The 23,346-nt window shown below is 37.4% G+C and overlaps 1 protein-coding gene across 1 annotated transcript in view; it reads left to right on the top strand.

Moving 5' to 3' along the window:
- cac (calcium voltage-gated channel subunit cacophony) overlaps positions 1-21,168 on the top strand; it is a 167,055-nt gene extending 145,887 nt beyond the window's left edge. The window contains exons 32-39 of the mRNA XM_088277574.1: positions 1,046-1,251; positions 5,897-5,906; positions 8,789-8,907; positions 9,223-9,416; positions 13,365-13,475; positions 19,924-20,090; positions 20,787-20,902; positions 20,994-21,168. Coding sequence (XP_088133700.1) covers positions 1,046-1,251; positions 5,897-5,906; positions 8,789-8,907; positions 9,223-9,416; positions 13,365-13,475; positions 19,924-20,090; positions 20,787-20,902; positions 20,994-21,168 — 1,098 coding nt within the window. The remainder of the gene's footprint in view (positions 1-1,045; positions 1,252-5,896; positions 5,907-8,788; positions 8,908-9,222; positions 9,417-13,364; positions 13,476-19,923; positions 20,091-20,786; positions 20,903-20,993) is intronic.
- The last annotated feature ends 2,178 nt before the right edge of the window (positions 21,169-23,346 follow it).

Below are 23,346 nucleotides of genomic sequence, written 5' to 3'. Positions count from 1 at the left end.
ATAAGGTAAGATTATGCTTTGTTAGGTTATGTTAGGTAAGCCTCACTTTTTAGGTTGGGTTAGGTTATGCTGTGTAAGATTAGGTTACATTTATTTCTGATCACAGATTATAATACTAGTTCATATTTGGTTAGGTTAGGTAAATGGTTACCTAATGGTTAGGTTTATCTCGGATTGAAAAATTATCGTCCTGCATAGATGGTTTCAATTATTTGCAGCATTAGGATTTTTCGTAGCATATTTCATTACATATTGTATCGAACTAGATGGCTGATGATGAACTATAAGTTTTATATTTTGTACTGAAATTTCTTGTCGAAATTGGATTTTATTTTGTAAAACCACAATTATATAGTTTTTTCCACTTTTATTTTATTTGAATAGTGACCGGATTTCGTCATCACTGACATCATCGGGCTAGTAATCAGACCAATCTGATTATTTCGGTAATGACAAAATTCGGGCACTGTTCAAATAAAATAATAGTGGAAAAAACTGTATTGTTGTTGTTTTATTATATTAGGTGAACTAGATTGGATTAGGTTTAATTATAAAAGATTAATTATTTTGACCATCATCTCAGAATGATTGAAACTCATCAAGAGATGGCAGGCTGTCAATTTAAGTAAAGAATATGGACAGATCAGGTTAAGTTCGCTACTATTTTTTACAGCGGTTAGGTTAGGTAGATATCAGGACAATAGCTGGTTATATTAAGTAATATTATAGCCAACCCGACCTCTGATGCCAGATGACAGCAGTGGCTGTAGTTACAGTAAGTCAGGTTAGGTAGATATCAGGAAGGTAGCTAGTTACGGCACAAGTAATATGGTCAATCTAATTTCTGATACCAGATGATAGAAGTGGCTATAGTTACAGTAAGTTAGGTTAGGTAGCCACCTCGGTCTCTGACACCAGGTGATGGCTGTAGTCGCAGCAAGTCAGGTTAGATTGTCGAATGGCAAGCGCGTCGGGTAGCTAGTCGTGGCTCAGCCACCCCGAGCACTGGCGCCGACAGCGAGTGACGGGAGTGGCTGGCCAGCAGAAGGCGTCCTTCTTCAACTGCCTGCTGGACATGGCGGCCGGGCTGGGCGGCGCCGCGGGCTCCCGCGCCGGCTCGCTGAGCGAGGCGCGCGCCCCCTCGCCGCCCGCCGAGCAGCGCCACTCGCCCCTGCAGCCCCCGCAACCGTCGCACCACCCACCGCTGGCCGCGCTCAAGCGCAGGAACACCGCTCGCAACCGATCGCTCAGGTACAAATATAAACCTTCAATACACAATATCTTGAGTACAGTGGTACCTCTCATAACGAGCATAATTCGTTCCAGAATCTTTCTCGTTAAGAGAACATTTTTTTGTTTTTCTCTTCTTCTTCTTCTTTCCATGTTCGCTCCCTAGGTGGAGCATATGGCCAACACGAGACGTCTCTAAGTCACTCTGTCACGCGCCATCTCCTTGGCTTCCTCCCAGGTCAGTCCGGCATCTCGAAGTTCCGCTGAGTATAGTCGGTGAATGGGCGCCGGAATCCTCGGGGTTGGAAGAGAAGACACAAGGGGTTGATGCTCTCAGGTGGCATTCTAAGGACATGTCCCAAACATTTAAAAAAATGAAATTTTATCACTTCTATCCGTTTCACAAGGACACGACGGCCGACGACATGTCTGCTTATTTAACGTCACTGGTGAGTACCGCCTCATTTAATGTAACCAAAATTAAATCGCGGGGTGACTACTCGTCATTTAAAGTCGGGTTAGATAAAAAAAATATTTCAAAAATTTTGCATAGCGACAATTGGCCGCGTAAATCTTTTATTAAAGAGTGGGAGACAAAACCGCGAGATGCGCCGCGCCTTCCCTCAGTAAAGTGACTAGTTCGCGATAATGCGAAAGATGTTAAATTGAATTTTTACTATATGAATGTTCGAGGATTGAAGACAAAATGCGTAGAATTCTATAACAGTGTTTCGGCCAGTGACCTTGATGTCATAGCACTAACCGAGACCTGGTTAAACGCTGGCGTTTTTGATTCCGAACTTTTTGATAGTAACTTTACAATAGTAAGACGAGACCGCGGTGGCCACAGGCAGGGTGGAGGGTGTTTATTGGCTGTGAGAAATAGAGAAAACTTGCAAGTCGAGCGTTTTTCTATTTTGGAAACGTCCAATGAAGATCTTTGGGTAAAACTTACATGCGATCTCGATATTACGTTCATCTGCGTATTATATTTTCCTCCGGCGAGTGAGACTGAAGTATATCGATTGTTCTTCGACAAGGTACTGTCCAGTTTAGAGCTACTTCAAGGTAGAAATATTATTATATTGGGTGATTTTAACCTACAGTCGGCAAGAAATATTACAAGTGTAGAAGATGACCTCACTTTTCTGTGCTCGATGTTGGGTCTCACACAGTATAATAATATTTTGAACTTTAAAAGTAGAACTTTGGATTTAGTGTTTAGTAGAAGGGCGATTGATGTACTTCGATCATTATCACCTCTTACGAGAGAAGATAATTACCACCCCGCACTTGAATTTTGTTACAATCCGATTGCAGATCGCCCCAATCGATCCAGAGTTCCCGGGGAGGGTACGGTTCGTCGGAGGGGCTGGAACTTCCACAAAGGCGACTTCGGCCAGCTATATTACCTCATGGACGGTATCGATTGGGGAGATCTGTATAACAAATCGGATGTAAACGAGGCGGTACAATATTTTTATTATACTGTTGAATGTGTATTTGATTCCTGCTTCCCTAGAAGATCTCAGGCTGCTGGTGGAAGGCGATATCCGAAGTGGTTTTCTAGGGATATTATTAGAGACATACAGACTAAGCATTTCTATCATAAGAAATGGAAAGCTTCTGGCTGCCACAGTGATTATGAGATGTTTGGACGTTACAGATCTGTCGTGAGACGTAGCATTCGATTAGCATACCGGGAGTTCATTACCAGCATGGAAAATGGTATTCTTCAGGATCCAAATACTTTTTGGGACTACATAAAGTCTCAAAAGGCGGATGGTGGGAATATTAACTCCATGACGTGGGGTGAAAAAATAGTACGGGGTGCAGACATTGCCGAGGCGTTTGCAGGTCATTTTAAGACTGTATATAGTAATGAACCTCCGCTTCTTGATATTAGCATTGCCAAGAAATGTTCGCCGACCGGTGCGCAGTTTATTGATGTTTGTAATATCAATGAGAAAGATGTGGCCGACACTATAAAAAAATTAAGTAACACTAATTCTCTTGGTCCAGATTTCATTCCAACTTTCTTCCTAAAAGGCTGCGTGGATTTGATTAAAAGACCACTTTGTTTTTTGTATAATCTTTCAGTGAATACAGGGGTCTTCCCGGAAACATGGAAGATGTCAAAGGTTACTCCTATACATAAGAGTGGCTCTAAGTCATCCGTAGAAAATTATAGACCTGTAGCTGTTCTTTCTGCACCAGCTAAGGTATTTGAAATCATAATAAGTAAAATCGTCGCTTCCCGAGTAGAGCCGTTTATAATTGATGAACAACATGGATTCAGGAAAGGCCGATCGGTTGAAACAAATCTGATGGTTTTTACGAATTACGTCACAGAAGCTCTAGACGCGGGACATCAGGTCGACTGTTCATATAATGACTTCGCCAAGGCCTTTGATACAGTCAACCATGATGTCTTATTGAAGAGGCTGTATGAGATCGGTTTCTCGGATGGTATGCTAAAATTAATGGCGAGCTACCTTCAAAACAGAAACCAATACGTCTCCTACGGTCTATTTGCGTCAGAGTCCTTCAATACTTTCTCGGGTGTCCCGCAAGGTTCTAACCTGGGTCCATTATTGTTTTCTATTTTCATTAATAATATCAAGAATGTAATTTTAAACTCACGGTTTTTGTTATTTGCGGATGACCTAAAGCTTTTCTTAAAGGTGACAACTTTTGACGATTTTCGTCTTCTCCAAGCAGATATATCAAATATATGTGAATGGGGAAGACGAAACAAATTAATGTTTAATGTTTCCAAGTGTTCGATCACGTCTTTCACTAGGGCCCAAAAAACATTATTTTATCGCTACAAAATGAACGACCAAAATCTGATGCGAGCATCGAATGTTAGGGATCTGGGCGTTAGATTTGTGAGCACCCTGACATTTCACGATCATATAGAGGCAGTCAGTAGTAATGCATTGAAAATGCTAGGATTTGTTCTGCGTACTGCCAGGGTTTTCGAAAATACCCGCGTGCTGAGAACTCTTTATAACTCCTTGGTGCGAAGTAGACTCGAGAGTGGCTCGATGATCTGGGGGCCACACGAGCTTAAGTACTCTCTTATGGTAGAGAAAGTCCAAAAGAAGTTTTTGAGGTATCTCTACATGAGAGAGTACGGCTATTATCCTTGGCTCTACCCGACCCAGTTTCTCCAGGGTATGCTTGGCTACAATAGTTTAGAGACTAGAAGGAATGCGTATTTGATTACGCATTTTTATCGATTGTTGCGCGGTATGATCGATAATCCTGAAATTATCCAGAGCATTGGTCTGTATGTTCCCGATAGTTACCTAAGACAGCGTCGGCATAGATTGTTTCAGATTCCTATACACAGGACCAACCTGCCGATGGTTATGCCTGTAGGAAGAGCTACCGCTATGTTGAACAATATCACATTGGATATTGATCTGTTCCATGTGTCCGAAGGAGTTTTCCGAAGCGAGATTCTTCTACACATTTAACAAGAGTCTTCTTGTGTAATTTTTAATTTGTTTTTTTAATATATACGCCTTAAATGTTTGTTTGTAATGTATATATTAATTATTGAATAAATTGAATTGAATTGAATTGAAAATGTCCACCTTCTCCTCTTCAGGACTTCCAGTATGAGGGGCTGTTGAGTTTTTTGTTTTTACTGGCGCGAAAGTCCCGGTTCATAAGTGAATGTCGTGAAAAGAGGACTTGCTCTTTTTCTGTAACTTGCTATGTGAAATGTTGCTCGTTAAGGGAATAACCTTTTCACATTTTTTTTATTGCTATGCGAATTACTCGTTATAAGAGGTGCTTGTTATGAAATGTTCCATTGTATGTCCAAATCTTTGTTCTCAAATCTGGGTTTGTCCACTTGGGAGTTATTTATGATGACATTTTAACATTACTGGTACCGAAAACTCACATGTGAAAGAAGGTGTCAATTAAAAGATGCATACAGCTTCCGAAATTTACTTTATACACACCATAAGGTGCATATAAGGGTTAGAAAAAGATTTCTTTTTAAAACAAAACAGCCATTGCAACAATAATAATTTTTATTTCAATGGAGTGATCAACTTTTCATATTATTCACATCACTAAACATGATTTATATCAACAACAAAAGTAATCTGAAGTATAGTTGAATTGTTTGAATGCAACCACAGACAAAAGTACAAGGGTCATTTTATAAATTAATGTCACCGGGCGTTAGTAATGAGCGCGGCCATTCATATATATGCCCATACTCTTTTAAGGAATGTTTTATTTGGAAGACCATGTATGGCCATACTCCCGGACAGGTTTAAATAATCTCGGACACCATAATAATAATAATAGCTCATTGTCTTCATTATGTGGGGCTATATATGAGTGCGCATGTGACTGACTGAATATGCCAATTTTGGACCTAATAATTGGAGGACACACTGCGCACTCCGTATCCTCGTCACTTCTGTTATGCCGGTAGCCGCGCGCATAAACCTCGTGAACACCATTCATAGAGCTTCTCCATCCATCTCTGTCTCTAGCCCGCGACTCCCAGTCACCATCAATCCCGGCTGACCTCAGTGTGGCGTTCATTTGATCCTTGTACTTCCAGTACTGCCCTCCTCACTCACTGTTTTTTTTTGACAAATTGACTGATGAGTTTGTTTTCTCTTTGTTTCAGGAGCAAAAAGGTGAAAACCAGGCCCAACCAATATCATATACTAATATATACTGGATGGTTTTATTGGCCGTAAACATATCATTTACTTTACTGTCAACTCGGTGTTATGCAGTTCCTAACATGGTGTTGTGTTCGGTGTTAATCTATCCATTGCCTAGACTAAACTAGCGGCTAACGGCTAGAGCCAACTCTCTAGACTCTAGGCAGGACTACCCTGGACTTACCTAGTGACTTAACTTACGACTAGCCACATCGTAAATCTAACTAGCCCGTTCATCATTACATACTCTCTTAGGCTGTAATCAATGTCTCTGTACTACGAATACATCTCACCTAGTCTTATATTATTCAATCGTGTTTATCTTAGTTTTCAGATTGACACATGATATTGTCGTGTGTCATAATACAGGGTAACCGTACAATTCTTTAGGTAGTTTAGTTTTCTTATACATAGAATCATCATAACTGTGTTTGTGTCTATTATGTGTCTACATATTATACTCACCGGAGCGATATAAGGTGGCTATTCCATGTCCTGGTGGGGTGCTGATTGGGGAAAGAGAACTTCTGGAAATCTGAATGAACCATCAACCAAAAACTTCTCATAAACACTCTGAGTATATAAGTGCTCTGCAACCTTTTCTCACCTACGACACACTAAAATTCTTCCTAGTATTCCGCGGCACTCCAAAAGATAGACCATTGAAAAATTATTTAATTGTATTAATTATTACCCGCCTCTGCTGTGTAATGGTCAGCACGCTCAGCTACCATTCTGGAGGTCCCGGGTTCGATTTCCAAGGGGGGGGAGGAGTCAAATAAATATAAATGATTTTTTCAGTCTAATATTTATTCAATACTACCCTGGCCTGGTACCCGAAGCAAAGGGCTAATCACCTTTCCTTCATGTGTTAACCATCAAGATAACACTGCGTTTATATGATGCAGTGCCCATAGCTCACTCTCAAGACCTACATGAGTCATGTAGCTTACAACCTCTCTTGGTGGTAGGAGCTTCACCTTCTCGGAGTCTAGTATTCCTCCAAGTCCAAGTGACTTCCTTAGAAACGGTTGATATATGATACATGTTTTGGTGTTTTTTTGTAAAAGTTTTATTATGCAATGTTGTAGACATGACACTATTTTTTCTGTTTTGTTTAAATATATATTTTTAGGAAAATAATAAATTTAGTTTCATTCAATTTATTTCATTCATTCAACTGATTCATGGTACAGAAACAGCCCCACTAATTGTCGAATTGATGGTTCAAAGAATAGCCACCTTAGTACAGGTATTGAATACCACGGCTCTCTTATATAACAAACAGTAACGGTGTGGAATAGAAATAATATAGATTAGGTAAAACACAGTTCTAGGTACACTAGCATAAAACATAACAAGTTAACATACATAGGTTCAATATTTCCCAGCCTTGTTGAATTTTGCATGCCTCGAATTCAGCAGGAACGTAGCGGAGTTCTTAGAAGCTTTTTACGATTTTATTTTCTCTGCATGTTCCGCCATCTTGTCTTGACTTACTTTCTTGTTTTACTTACTCTTCTGCATGGAATTGACCATATTCTGCACTTGCAAGATAGTTGCTGATTAGTTGTAGATGTAACACAATCTGTTGTAACTATAATATGTGTTTATATTTGTATGAAAGGGTGGCGGAGGGATCTACATACAAGAGGATATTGCCATAAATGAGCCCGATACACACGCGTACTAACTTAACGATTCCTTTCAACAATAAAACACTCTTTATAATTAATCTCTATTAATTAACATATTCTTAGATAACTACATGTCTGTAAGTATAAAACAAATTCAAGGGGAAATTATCACCGTTATATATTATAGGTGTTTCAACATGAGACGGAGCATCTAACGTTTTTATACTAAAGAAGATAGATGTCTGAGCATTCCAGACTTGGCGTTTGGCTAGCTTAAGTGAACTTGTTTTGTGTAAAAACGATAGATGCCTTGTCTCAAGTTGAAACACCTGTAATATACATATATTGATATATCATCCTTAGGGTGAATATGTCAATGTCTGATGGTAATAATAAAAATAAATTCAAAATATTGTTTAAAATATCAGGTACATGTGGCGGATAATATTACTTTATATAAATTAAAAAGACACAAACATTGTGTTTGACCACTTTTATCTGTGTTTTGTCAAGTGTTTTTTTTTAAACCGGAATCAAAAATCAGTGGTTAAAAACACAGTTTGTGTTTTATTAATCATTATAAGGTTTATAAAATGTGCCACAAAGTAACTGCAAAAAAGGTTTTATTTTTTTAATTAAATGTTTAACACTACTTGTCATTAAACTACTTGAATCCTATTTGAAATTAAGCGATTTAACATACATGCAAATTTTTTTTTTTTTTTTTAAACAGTTTTTTTTTTTTTTTCTTACAATATATCCTCTGATGTGTACATTTTTTTACTAAATTATATAATATTTTAACCATTTTGTTTTCTTTTTTTTTAATATATTTTGTAAAATCTTGTATTCTACTTAATGCCGAGTTATAAAAAAAAGTGTTGATATTAATAACGTTTTATATCCAATCAAATTGCCTAATTGGGTAATATATTTATTATTATTTGTTCCAATACAGTTCATCGTAATCCAATACATTAGTTGAATTAAATAATATAAATAAATAAAATGAAAAAGTAAACAAATAATCTTAGCGCCAATTCAAACGCATTTGCAATTTATTTTTTGACAAGCAAATGTATGTTTACCAACATAGAATCATTTTAAATTTGAAATTGAAAAAGGTTAGGTGTTGCCACATTTTAGAGTTTAGTTACAATTACCAAATTGCAGTTTACATATAGGTGAGGGCTAACGTGATTGATTGGAAATTAGGTACTGGAGCTGCAAGATGTGGTGTCTCGACAGCCTTCCATGGAGTCCCTAGTGGACGGAGGACACCTCCAGGCTCCTCAGCCGTATGCTAATGGCCACAGAAGATCACCTAGTTTAAGGTAATTATTTTCTTTAGCCATTTATCAGTTACAAAGGTAACATCTCAGCAGTAAGATGTTAATGATATTTAACCACCCTACTCTCGAGTTATTTTCCGAGGAACAGACAAAAAAAATCACCTTTTTTTCTGCAGAATTATGAGAACAATGTTTGTTGTATTCATACCTGACAAAATGTTGCTATAATAGGTGCATTTAGAATGGAACTGACGTAACAGATGACTTTTTCATTATCGCGTAAATAACTAAATAATTGTGTCCATGGATCTTAGTTGCACAGAATTTGTAATTGAACAAATATTTGTAATGTTACAGTAGGCGGGGCCCGTCTCCACTGGTGCGGACGCCGAGCCCGCGGCGGCGGGCGCCCCATGGACAGCACGCGCCACACCATGACATCGGCTTCTCTGACACCGTGTCCAACGTGGTGGAGATCGTCAAGCACGAGCATCACGGGCGCCACGGCTACCGCTACCATCAGCACGCGCCCGCCTACCGGACGCCTGGAGGTACAGACCTATTTAGTAACTTTGTTTCCCGACCGCACAACTCTTACCCAAGGTCGCTGTTTCTTGGGCAAGTTGAGAACTTTAAAATGAGAATAGAAAACAGATAGCATTCCTTTCTACATAAATTCTGTGTTTAAACACATTCTCACCCGAAACATGAACCAACTGAGCAGCGTTTGCACAATAAGAAATATCTTTGGCAAGTAACACGTTGACTGCTGCGGCAATTTTCAGAATTCCGGTCTAAAAAGCCAATTCAATATTAGCACTGATATACCAGGAATTTTATCGTAGCTGCAGAAATATGTCAAGTTAACACAGTACGAGATAACTCGCAGTCGGCGTCCGCAATCGCAATCTATGAGTTATCTCGTAGTTGGCAGTCAATGTGTTAAACACATCGTCACCCGAAATATGTACTAACTTAGGAGTGTTTGCATACTATGAAATATCTTAGGCAAGTTGAGAACTTGATAATGAGCTAAGTTCCCTTGAAACAGACCTTAAAAAAATTTTTTTACATAAATTCTGTGTTTAAACACATCGTCACCGAAATGTGAACTAACTCAGCAGTGTTTTCGCAATATGAAATATGTCCACAGTTATATATATATTCGTCTTTTTACAGATTTTGTTTATATTTTTCTTAACACATTAATTTTACAATTATGAAATTTAAATGGACATTTTGTCTTCATAATAATGGCGTAATTGTTGCATTTAGTTCAAATAAACAATTAACAAATTATATAGGTATTGAAATTTGTATATTTCAATTTGTGAAAATACTACTCATTTCTCCTCACCCAAAAATCTTGTTGAATAAAAATAGATGTTTTTATGATTTTTTTAGTGTTGGGATCAATTGAATATTTTGTTTTAAGATATTATATAAAAATATAAATACCATAAGAAGAGAAAATAAAGTTATCACCGCATTAATTTGTACTTAAAAAAAATAATTGCTAGGAAATTTTACTGTCAGTTAATTTTTTTTTTTAATTTTTACACTTTGATTACGGAAAATTTTCATCACAAGTCTGTAGTCAATGATGATAGTCAACTTTTTTCAAGAGATTTTGTTTTTTTTATCCTTCAAACTGATTTAATTTAGGTCCCCGAAGAATACGTAATTTAAGCATCAACTGAATTATTTAATTAACTTTCAAATTTGGAATATTATTTAAACTAATGGATTATTCAAATAACTAAAATATTTTCCTTCAATTCATCCCATCACTAGTTTTTATCTAAGCAATAAAAGATCTGGCCATTTTAAATCTATGGATGTATTTTTTTATCAAACTGTTAATTTTTTTTTTTTTTTGTTAATTATGTTTTTTATACCAAATAGATCAACATCCATGACATTTACCAGATAGTATACTGTTTGTACATTATCAAAGAAACTATTTTTAATAAGATGACTGTCATTGAATAGCGCCTTCTGGCTATTTTCTTATATTTTTTAAAGGTTGACATATTTTATTTTAATAATCAATCAATTTTACTGCCTAGAAAATTTCAAAATAATGATGTAAATTGGCAAATTGAAATCATTGCTGCAAACTGATAGCTTTGATACTTCTACTTTCATCCTCATAACAATATGAATTTGAAATGAAAGACAAAAAAAATGTCTCTATTTTGACAGTAATCTAGTCTATGGCATTGAGAAAATATATGTTTATCATGAATGTATGATCCAAATGTAAATATCATAGCCTATGGAACACTACCTTTTTTTATGTACACGAATTTGATTCCACATTTTTTCATGTTTTACGATGAAAACTACTTGGTTTTTACAATCATGATGTCACAAGTTCATGACCAAACGTTTGTTTTTGTAAATTTCAAACTATTTTTAAATTCCGACATGACTATAGCTTTACCACTAGCAAAACAAAAGTATCCAGTTGTCATTGATTCTAAGGGCCTTAAAACTTACTATTGCTCATACAAAATTCTAGATTTAATATACAGTGCATTATCAATTTACTAGGATTACTTTAATATAAATGTTTCAAAATTAAGACTCTATTTTAAACTTTTGTTTCAAGTTCAATGCACAAATCAATATTTCATAACTTCTTTCAATGAATAATTGTACAGATGATTTGTGTCTTCCCAAACAAACAAAAAATACAATGCAACTGTCACTTTTCTATGATTTTATTTTATGAAAACAAATTGTCACAGTTGTCCTGTGTTGAATTTATATGAGCTGTTCATCTAACATTTTTGGGTAGTAGTGGCAGCTAATACGGTCACAAAGCACATTTTTCAGTGGTCTACGACCATATTAGCTGTCGCTGCGTCTTGAAGTCTTACATATGGGGTCATATATAGAGGCTAACTGGTGGATACTGTACAAAATGTAGAAACTATTAGTACAACTGAGAAAAAGTCATTATTTTAATTTTAAAAAATTATAAATCAATCGATTTATCATAAAACGATACTCAACAATCAAACAGTTTCACTACCACACATATATGTACAACACTGCATGCGAATGACGCTTGTGCATTGCATAAATGATATGAATTTTCATTCATGGCCAGAATAGTGAATGTTACACGTTGTATAAAGTGATCACTCCAAACCAGCCAAGTCATAAGCTCTGTAAACATCTAGACTTATCAATAAAAAATATATCTATGAGTTTTTTTTTATGTCTTGTGTGAAAAAAAGGAATTCTTCTATTACTATTCTATTCTGAATAAGGGTTTGAAAAATTGATGCACCATTTTTGTTAGATACCTTAATGGTGCTTCCATGCAATTATTAAATTTAAATCTCTAATTAAATATGGGGAGAAGAAAATTATTATAATGATAAGTAAATCATTTTTTCTCTAAAATCATTGCACTTTTACTTTTTCCAATTGGTGATTAAAAAAAAAAGCATTTAATGCCATTGAGCCCGCAACAGCAAGGAAACGCTCACCAAATTTGGTGCACTGATTGCAAGATGGTAAGATCACTTTACCTATGGTAAGATCACTTTACCTAATTTTTTGTAGCTGATCAAAGCATGAGACGTCTATGGAGTAATCCGTCTGGGATGCGGAGCTTTTACAGATACTCTGGAGCCATATTATGTATAGATTTATCATGAGCAGGCTGAGTCTATGTTCTACCTTTTCGGAAAATCATAACTAGTGCATTTTGTGAAGTGGTAAATGAAGCCAATAATGTATGATGCTCCTAAGATCACTTTGCCTATGGCATTTTTCGTAGCTGATCAAAGCATGAGAGGTATAAGCAATCCGTCTGGAATGCGCAGCTTTATTAGATACTCTGGAGCCATATCATGTATCGATGTATCATAAGCAGACAGAGTTTATACTCTACCCTTCGGATAAGCATAACTAGTGCAGTTTGTGAAGTAGTAAGTGGAGCCGACAATGTTTAATGCTCAGTTATCACGTGATAGTTTCTACCCATTTTGCCTTGAGACGAAACACGGTTTCCTTTTTTGAAGTAGTAAGCGGAGCTGACAATGTTTAATGCTCTTTTATCATGTGATAGTTTCTGTCCATTTTGCCTTGAGGCGAGACACGGGTTCAGTTTGTGAAGTAGTAATTGGAACTGACAATGTTAAATGCTCAGTTGTCATATGATAGTTTCTATCCATTTTGCCTTAAGGCGAGATATGGGTTCAGTTCACGAAGTAGTAAGTGTATCCGACAATGTTTAATGCTCAGTTGTCATGTGATTGTTTTTGTCCATTTTTCCTTGAGGCGAGACACAAGTTCAGTTTTTAAACTAGTAAGTGGAACCGACAATGTTTAATGCTTGGTTATCACAGTTTCTGTCGAGGTCTTTCTTTTGCCAGTGGTGAAGCTACGGTCCGTATGGGACGGGGCTAGTGTAAGATATGTGGCCGCTGTCGGGCGGCGAGTCGTTGTTGGGTCAGTGGTCAGTGTGTGTTGTGTGCAAGCTCGCGGCAGTGCGGCCGAGTCCCCGGGGCGCGCCTTCCCCTCCAGCAGCCATCTGCACCTCGGCCAGCGCTCCCGTTCGCCGAGCCCGCACCCGCCCGCGCACTACTTTGGTGAGGGGGGACACCACACGACACACCCGTCACACACTCGCACACACTGTCACACGGACCAAACATGCATCGTCACACAGGACATACATCACTTTTACATTTGTCATGCATTACACTTCTATTGTCACACACCAGACATCGTTACACACTCACACTCACTGTCATGCATTATACTTATGTTGCCACAAACCAGACATGCACCGTCACATAAAACTCTTAATATTAACTCATTCTGAATGAGTGTTTTTCACGTCTGCAGTCCGCTGGCGACGGGATTCGATAAATATGTACATATATAATAGTTTAGACCTGAACAAAAAGATTGATACATAATATTCATATAAAAACATTAAAAATGTAATTCCTTCTGTTCTGACTTTGAAATGAGACCAGCGCAGGAGGTAAAACTACCCTTCCCGTCCTTAAGCATCGATCGACCGAACGGGTAGAAATATCTTTCCCGTCCATAGTGTGTTTATACTTATGTATAACAAAATATCAACTTTATAGTTTTTTCCTTATCTTCTGTGGTCTCAATCTTATGGATTGCAGCAACAAATGACACCTTCTTCTCCATTCCGGTCTAACATGCGCCACCCTCTTCAGCTTTTTATATGCTGAACAGCCCATATCCTTGTACAAGTCACAAATATATTCGCGGCGAGAGCACTTTATAGTTTTGATATAGTTTTTTTCCACATATATATGTTATGATATATGTGGAAAAAATTTCATAGTTGTTATTTTATGGTTCCATGAAGAAATTTCAGTATAAAACATAAATTATATTTATCTTTTTATGAACTAGACATGTACTGTCACATGAAACATGCATCACATAATCACTGTTCAAACGTGCGTTATCACACAGAACACACATTACACTTACATTTGTCATGAACAAGGCATGCATTTTACTTATACGTCACAAACTTAAAATACTTCACTCACATGTATTATTACAAATCGAGCATGCATCATCTCTTTAAACATGCTGCACAATGTGTAAACTGCAAATTTAACCCAGACACACAAACCATCCACCGAACATACAACGTCACACCATATTTTTTTCTCAAACTAAAAATCAGACATTACCTATTGGTGCATATAAAGTGCAACAGACATACACTGTCACAAACCATACACTAGACAAACACCATCACACAAAACACAACAAATATGTCACAAACCCAACACCACTACTTTGCCAGAACTTCTAAATTTTCAATAAAACCATCATTTGCTTTGTTTGGGTTTGTAGCAAAAAAGTGAGGGATGCTATTTGCAAATTGTCTAAAACAAATAGTAATCAAAGCGTAAAAAAATTATGACAACTTCAAATTTATTTTTAGTTTTATGTAATCAATATATGAAGCACTTTGTTTTAAAATTTTATACCACTATATTTTTTTAAATAATTGAGTTGTATTAAGATTTATATACAGTGATTTTTAGAATAAATTTATGTTTCAAATTATAAAATAAAAAATCACATCCATCTGATATAGCACCCCATGTGTCATTTGGTGGTATGCACATGGTTCATGATAATAAATCAGTAAAAGAGATTGAATTTTGATTATTTAAATTCATATTTAAAAAAATATATAGTAATGTTTTGCTCTAGCCAGTAAAAAGTTCTGGTTGGGTAAGAACTACATCTGCATTCTGTTAATTGTCTATGATCCAACCAAATTTGTGGTTTATGTGCTTTTGTGATTTTCCTCATCTTCGCAACACTGATTAGTGCCACCTATACAGTATAATATTGCTTTAAAACTATCGCCTATTTTGTACATGAGGCCACGCCATACCATCTTGGGTTCAAATAACACATTTTCATTCACACTATGCACTATCCACATTAGAAAAAAACAGAAAGTTTTATTTTATTTTTTAAAAATCACAACCATCAATAAAAATAAAGCCAATATATCTCATTTTTAAATACATACTTAGATCATTGAAAATGCATGTATTTCCTATTACATATTTCACAATCCTGTTAATCTTTTTGCTTTTATCCATTATTAATTTCACATTTATTTAATATATAAATGCATGTTTTGCTATCCTGACTAATCGAAATGGAGAGATGTTAATTTATTTATTTAAAAATAAAATCCTTTTTACCACTTAATTGTACTCTTTTTTTTTCTTACTCTTATCTGCACTCAATGTTGCATAGGGCACTGCATTATATTAACGCAGTGTTATCTTGATCGTTACTTACATGAGGGCAGGGTGATCAATCCTGTGTTTCAGATACCAGTCCAGGGTAATATTGAATAAATATTAGTGTAAAATATACCAATATTTATTTTGACCCCATCTGAGAATCGAATCCGGGGCCTCTAGCGCCATATTTAAATACGCTTATCGTCACACTGCGAAGGCGAATAAAGTTTGCTGCACATTTTTTTATAAATAATATCAGTCCATAAGGCACCAGTGAATCTTTCACCAAGTAAGTTTTTATTAATAAAACAATAGTATTTTTTTCTAAAGAAATCATTAATGGATCAAAAACCTTAACTCTTAAAAAAATTATAATGGCCATCGATTACGCCATCAAAGTGATAAAACTAAGTGGGTCCTTACTGGTCCAAGTAAGTGTACTAAAGTACCAAAGTACTGTCGAATCTCATTCGACATCGATTTTTTGCTCTTAGGTCCCATGTCAGATGTTATTCGACATTTTTTTTATCATTAGTATTTTTCATTTAAACTCCAAGCTTACATTTGACAACAGTATGGGGAGCAGAGGACAAAATATTTTTTCCAATTGGAATGTAACTGTCTACCTAGTTTTTTTTTAAATTTTGCGGGACCGGAAAGGGTTAATAATCTTTCTTATATCAGTATTGCCAACATCTAACTTTGAAGTCGGTATTACAAAAGATGTATGTAGGTAGATGCACAAAAACTTCAAGAAACTACACATAGAACTCTGCAGACATTACTTTCTGATAAATACTTAAACAACTTAAATTGAGCTAAAAAAATTAAAAATTATTTCATTTTGAAATATGTTTATTATGAATTTTTCAAATAGATTAATCTCCTGCATGTACCAACATACTATTTATTAAAATTATTTTTTGTTGTTTTTTTTTAATGTAACCCCTTTCAATGCATGTCATTTTAATCCTTTTTTAAACCACAATATCTGTATAAATATATTTAAACGACAAGTCATTAACTGATTTACATACATTTCCAAAATCATACTTGAAAACTAATAAATATGGTTTTTGATATTGTCTTTGTAAATCTTTTTTCTGTAATATCTAATATAAACTCATTTATAAATCATTTGACTATAGAATCTGTAATGTTAGATAATATTACTATTAAAATAGTAAATTGTAATGTTTAAGAATTACAATAGTTTAGCTAAAATAAACCAAAGTAAACTAGTCTCGCAAAACAGGTACTGCTGTAGTTCTTATGGCAACACTCAAATGTTCTGAAAATAAAATTTAAACAAAAATCAAAACCCAACTACATACTACTTGCACATAATATCCATGCAATTCCAATACAGATGACAAAAAACAACATAATTTAGTAATTTAGTATTCCCATATAAAAAATATTGATTGCAGACGCAATCTATGAATTTTTCCCCCTTTTTTACTTAAATGTTGCTTTCAAAAGTATTTTCATTCAGAAAACATAAGTGTATACTTTTGAAAATAATATCAAAAGTTTTCTAACCTTTCATTGTACATAAATTATACAGTGACAATATTATTTATGGAACACAGTTATTATAATGATGTCAATTTATGACCAGCTTACAAAATCATTTTTATTATTTTATTTGTGTTGTTTGAATGTGTTCATCATGTATAATTTCCTCGAATTGCACTTTCAAAAATACACTAACAGCTTATTGTGAACGAGGCCTTTGTACGATTTGTTTACTTCTTCGTAACACAACCTTCTTAGTGGAGAATCATCGCTTTCTGCGGTCAAGTCCTATAGATTTCAAACAAAGTTGTACGCATTCTGCTTGGCGTTTCCCGATTCTACCACCCGCCACCTGTCTGTGGATCGCTCACATGTTCCGCTTTGCCTGCATCTGTTTCTTCTTTCTCCGGTACAGCTAATTATTGTGATATTCCACATTATCATCTTTAGAGTAGAAGCCTTCCATACAAGACTAGCTTTTATCTTATTAATCCCATCTGATGAGCATTATTCTAGCGTTTACCTATATTTCAATAGTAATTTATATTTCCTTTCACCTAATAGAGTCACTTTTTACTAGCGTAACGCCGGGTTTACACGGTAACGTACCACATTATTTTTTCCGTCATGAATTGCACTTTGGCTGTTTCAATAAATTTTGACTGCCAATTTAGCAATCAAAATCAAGCAGAAATTGACAAATTTCAAATGCTGACTATTTCTGTTTATGTTAGCTGTTTTTGGCTATCAAATTGACAGCTGAAATCGATCAAAAATACTCAAGTTGCAATGAAAGCATAAAGTGTTTTTTGGATACTCATTTGACAGTTATTCAAGGAGTAATAGTCTATGTCCAATTGACCATAGAAAAAGAAATGTGGTACACTGCTGTTTAAACCTAGTTTTGAATTGGTGAAATTTTTTGATATTCTTCTATTACTATGTTTGATTGTTTTGTGAATATTTGCAAGAAAGTCAGTACTAAGAAAACGAGCCTTTTTTGAAACTGGAATAAAATATATTTTGGCAAAGGAAGCAGTCTGTATAGAGCTTGATTTGAAATCTATATAGAGGGAAGCAACATTCAACATGTACAGTTCACCATTACAAAATTTCACCCAACACGTTTCAACAGGGCGGGTGCGAGTTCGCTTGTATGCATTTAATAATCCAGGTATATTTTATGACGTTCAAAAAAGGATGGATCGGAATCATCGTAGAAAACATCTCCTAGATCTCTGTAGGAGTGTAATAATACCTATTTCGGACCATCATCACCATTTGGGCTATTCTCGTTCTTCAATCTTCTTCACCGGGACAAAATAATCCATAATAATTAGCTAATAAATTATGCAAAAGGGTATCTTCAATATACCGTTACAGTATGTAGTATGAATCATTCTCCTTTTAAAATACCATTTTTGTGTTGAAAAAATTATTAACTTTTAAATAAATATATGGTTTTGAAAAGAAAAGAGTTATTGAAAGGTAAAGAGTTTAAAAAAAATTGTAAAAATAAGTTTCAATATGTTTTCTAAAAAAAGTCAAAAAAATACCAATAATTTTTTTTTTAAACAAACAGTTGAAAAGACCTTTAGCATGGCCATTTGCATCCAGAATTTAAATGACTGAAATCTCAGCCTTAAGGAATAAACCTAAAAGCCTCTGTTTTAGAAGCTCGTCTGCAGGTAAGTCAGTAAGGGAGGGAAGATAGATATGAAAAAATGCGCGCACAAACACCCAGATCAATAAAAATAAATATTTCTCAAATTCATTTTGCAATTGGCGTGTGTCAAACCTAGGACACCAGTTACGCAGTCGAAAGTGTACCCAACTACGCCGCCACAATGCCCATCTAATCTCGCTGTATTATGTCTGTGTTTACCAATATATAATATATACTACATAACAATAGAAAAGATATTGCTTTGCCTTTAATGTGCATTCTACCTTTTTGTCTAATTTATTGGTTTGTTAACATACATTACATGAGTCATATAAAATCATAAAAAATTCAACCGCCCGGGAACTATCATTATAAGTGTCATTTAAACACCCCTCCCATTTCTGGATCTGATCAAAGACCTTAAGCGTTTTTCTAATATGCGCGGTCTTGCAAACAAAGAAAAAAAAATTATAAACTTAACAAAGTATTCTTATTTAAATATAAAAAACAAAAAACAACAAACTTGTAAGACTACTTTTCAAAGTTTTAAAATGTAAAGATGACTAGTTTCATAAACTACATGGTTTTATTTATATTTTGTGGATAATTAAAATTTGTACCTTTATATTTTTTTATTGCTACGAAGTAACCATTTTGGTGATTTCTGTCTTTGATTTTATATGATTCATGTAAGTAAAATCGTGGAGATTTTTTTCAAAATTGAATATTTCTCATTTTTCAAGATAAAATAATCAATAAAAATGTTTATGACTGTGAGAAAAATACAAGCTTAGCACAGGATGACTAATAAAATACCACTTCTCGAGTAATATGCAGTATTTAAGCAAACTTAAAATTGAGAAAAAGTCAGTTTTCCAAAAAAAAAAAACCACAAAAGAAAATCCTTCTCATGGAATAGTTCACATTAGTCCACACCGTCTAGTCTGGCCTCTTGTTCCGCTAGTAGCCTTGTCTCTGTGTTCCTGATAGTATTAGTGCACTAACACTAACATGTTCGTGCGCTAGTTGTCCTGTCTGCCGACACTGGTAGAGCTGTAACACTAACGCTGTGTCTGTGTGTAGGGGGGTATGGGCGTGAACGCGAGTCGTCGCTGCAGGGGCTCGGCGGCGGGGGGCGGCGCGGGCAGGGCCGGCGCCTGCCCCCCACGCCCAGCAAGCCCTCCACGCTGCAGCTCAAGGGCCCCGGACACTCCATCAACTTCCCCAGGCTCAACTCCAGCCCTACCCACGTGAGTACTTACTTATTTCATTATTCTTCTTGTGTCCAGTATTGAAGAAAGGCCTCCCTCCTCTATTCCAGTGCAAGCTCTCCACTTTTTTAATGTCATCGGACCATCTAAGCCTCCAGTCAAGTACCTTTTTCGCCCATCTATCCAGCCCATCCTAAAGTGCATCGCCTTTCCAGTTCTGCTTCCATAGTATCCCTTCCCAGTTTGACAGTGTGACCCAAATAGACTTTAATATGACAATAGGGCTCTTGTGACATATTGACCTTCGTTTGCTAGACATGACTTTTGTCTTAGTCGTGTTCATCTTTAACCTTCATACAGTACTGTACAGTTATCTCTCGGTATTTGCGGGGTTTGTATCCCAAAACCTTAGACCAATTGCACTCGTTGTCAATGTCCTTTTCAAGCTCTGCGTACACCTCTTTACTTGGCCCAAAACTAGAGGAAATGGAGTTGAATCACATCTCAGACATTCCAAGAGACAAGGAAGACGAAGGTGTTTATAGAAAAAGCAGCGAATGGCAAAGTGGCATTTATTAAGACTTTTCTTTTTTTGTTAGTTAGTGTGCCATCTTAGTACGCATACTTTGTAAATATGTTCCATTTTTTTAAAAAATACTATTAATTAATACTATTAGTTAATTTATGGTTTTGTAGTTCCGATGCGAGTGATTTAAACAACTGGTTTGATTTCAGCTACACATGTCTGTACATGCGACACCACACTCGCTGCACTCCCTGCAGTTAAGAGACAGAGACACGGACCGAGAGAGAGACAGATTATTGGAGCGGGACTTCCGAGAAAGAGATAGGTATGGTTACGGGATTGTATGTATGGTAACGTGCGGTGATGGATTTGTTGCGATACGGTATAGCTAATGATGATGACGGTGTGTTCCGCAGACTGATAGAGAGCTCGTCCCAAGCGCACGTGCACACGCACGCGCCGCTGAGCTTCGAGCAGGCGCTGGCCCTGGGGCGCGGGGGGGGCGGGCGCACTCTGCCTTCCCCGCTGCCCAACGGCCACAAGCCGCGCGCCCTGCACCGGGACGACTCGGACGAGGATGACTGGTGCTAGCACGCGCCGGGCGGCCCCTCGCCGCTCGCCCCGCCGCCCCACCCCTTCCCGCCCTTCCGCCCCACGCCCGCGCAGATGCGCGCCTTCGGCATCGGGCTCACGGCCGCCGACGTGCTCGGCTCCGACTCGGACGAGCCGCGCCCCGAGAGCCGCGCCGAGGACGCCATGCGCGCCGTGCGCCGCAGCGCCATCCAGGGCGAGGACCGGCGCTGCCGCACGCAGGAGGAGCTGGACCGCCTCACGCGCGACGGCCCGGCGCGCGTCAAGGACTTCATGGCCGACTTCGAGGAGGACCAGGAGTACTACGAGGACGACTACGACTACGGCGAGGGGCTGGCGGGTGCGCGCGCGCGCCTGCCGCCGCGCTACCTGGAGGGGGCGCCGGCCGACTCGTCGCCGGCGCTGTCGCCGGCGCGGGGCTACCGCGAGGAGCTGTCCGACTACGAGACGGAGCTGGCGCTCGAGTCGCCGCGCTTCGCGGGCTCGCCGCGCTCGAGCCTGGAGCGGCTGCGGCCGAGCGCGCTGTACGGCTTCGGCAGCCGCGCGCGCCTCGACAGCATCCGCCGCAGCGTGCTCCGCGAGCCGTGCCGCCGCGTGCTGTCCAGCGACGCCGTGTGGCTCGCCGCCTCGCCGCACCGAGGCAAGAAGTACAAGAGTAACGACGAGATGATGAAGAAAAGACAAGTGGTCAGATTCGAGTGATCCCATTCAGTTTCCACCCGATATACTTTTGTTCAGTTGGATTTGTGTTTGCTCTCCGCGGCCGGACCGTAGCTCCGGCGCTAGTTCACACTCCGGAGAGCCTCCTTGAATATTTTCCCATCTAGATAATTTAAGTAACTTTTTTAATGTATCGTATTTACAAATTAGCTTTTACACGTTTCTATATTCTTTCCTTGTTACGTCTTATACCGGATTCCCCGGGACGACGGATCCTCCCGGAGCGTTGCGCCGAGTGCGGCGTAGGAGTGAAGTGCGGTGCGAGGACACCTATGGGACGCTGTGTAGATATCGCTTAGCGGCAGATTCTCTATAAGAACATTATGAAATGAACATTTTTAACAAATTTCTCGTGCCCGCCCGTGGACTGTATGGCGGGCCCAGCCATACTCTCTAGTTAAACAAATTCCATATAATCTGATACACAAGGAAACTTTATTATGTAACTGCCATGCATCTTTATTTGTATTTAAACTTAATTATGTATTCTTAAGGAACATTTGTCCTGTAGGCTCATTCATCACTCTCATATAGCAGTTTCATCTCGTTCCAAATGAAAAGTAACTCTTAGTATACTCTACTTTTGAGGGTCTTTGTACTGTGACATAGTGTATCCACCGACTTAGCACCTCGAAGTTCACCTCTCCCTACGACCAGAGCAAAGGCAACCGACGCATTCCTCAAATCACTAACCAACACACCAACGGACCACAGTAAATCCTTACTACGAACACCAAACAAGGAACGTCCATTTGATTTGTTAAATTCATATAATTACACAAAACCATCAATTATATTACTATTCTAATTACTTCAGTATAATTGAATTCTGTTACAATGACATTTTCAGCAAAGTTGAAATGTTTCAAGCAAACATGAAAGTATAGAAGCAAAAGTGCTGCTTTGCAATATATTTTTCACATTGCCTCACCGCAGGGGTAAGCAGAAACAAAAGAATGCCACACCAATCAATATTTGCAAACAATCTTCGTCTCTTCCATATTCTTACATCTCATACACACCCGCCGATTATTCTAATTCCTGATCTGACTATTTTCAAGTATTTAAAATACTAGATCATACCATGTCTTCCTCTGCTTCTATTTCTGACTGTATTCATCCTTTAAACCAAAAACTAAAGTATTGTTAACCCTCTTACTGGATATTTAAAAATGAAAACAAAAATCTTTAATTAACTCGTTCAATAAATGTTTTCCCTTTTGTAATAATTTTTGTACGCATTCATTTTTAAGAGACACTTAAAACCAAACACATAATTCCTTTGTATTTGCGGAAGTATATTCCTTAAAAGGTCACAAATGGCAAATTCGCTGTAACTCTTTCCCTATTACCCTTTTACAAATAAAACGAATTCGGAGACTGCACGGATTTTGGAAATATTTTTATGGAATATTGTAGCGTTATCTAACAAACACTTTCCATCACTTGTAAGCTTGC

The sequence above is a fragment of the Brachycentrus maculatus genome, unplaced genomic scaffold (assembly GCF_059751285.1).
Source record: "Brachycentrus maculatus isolate JH-2025_06_01 unplaced genomic scaffold, ASM5975128v1 h1tg000046l, whole genome shotgun sequence".
Lineage (NCBI taxonomy): Eukaryota > Metazoa > Arthropoda > Insecta > Trichoptera > Brachycentridae > Brachycentrus > Brachycentrus maculatus.
This window is presented reverse-complemented; position numbering and strand designations above follow the sequence as displayed.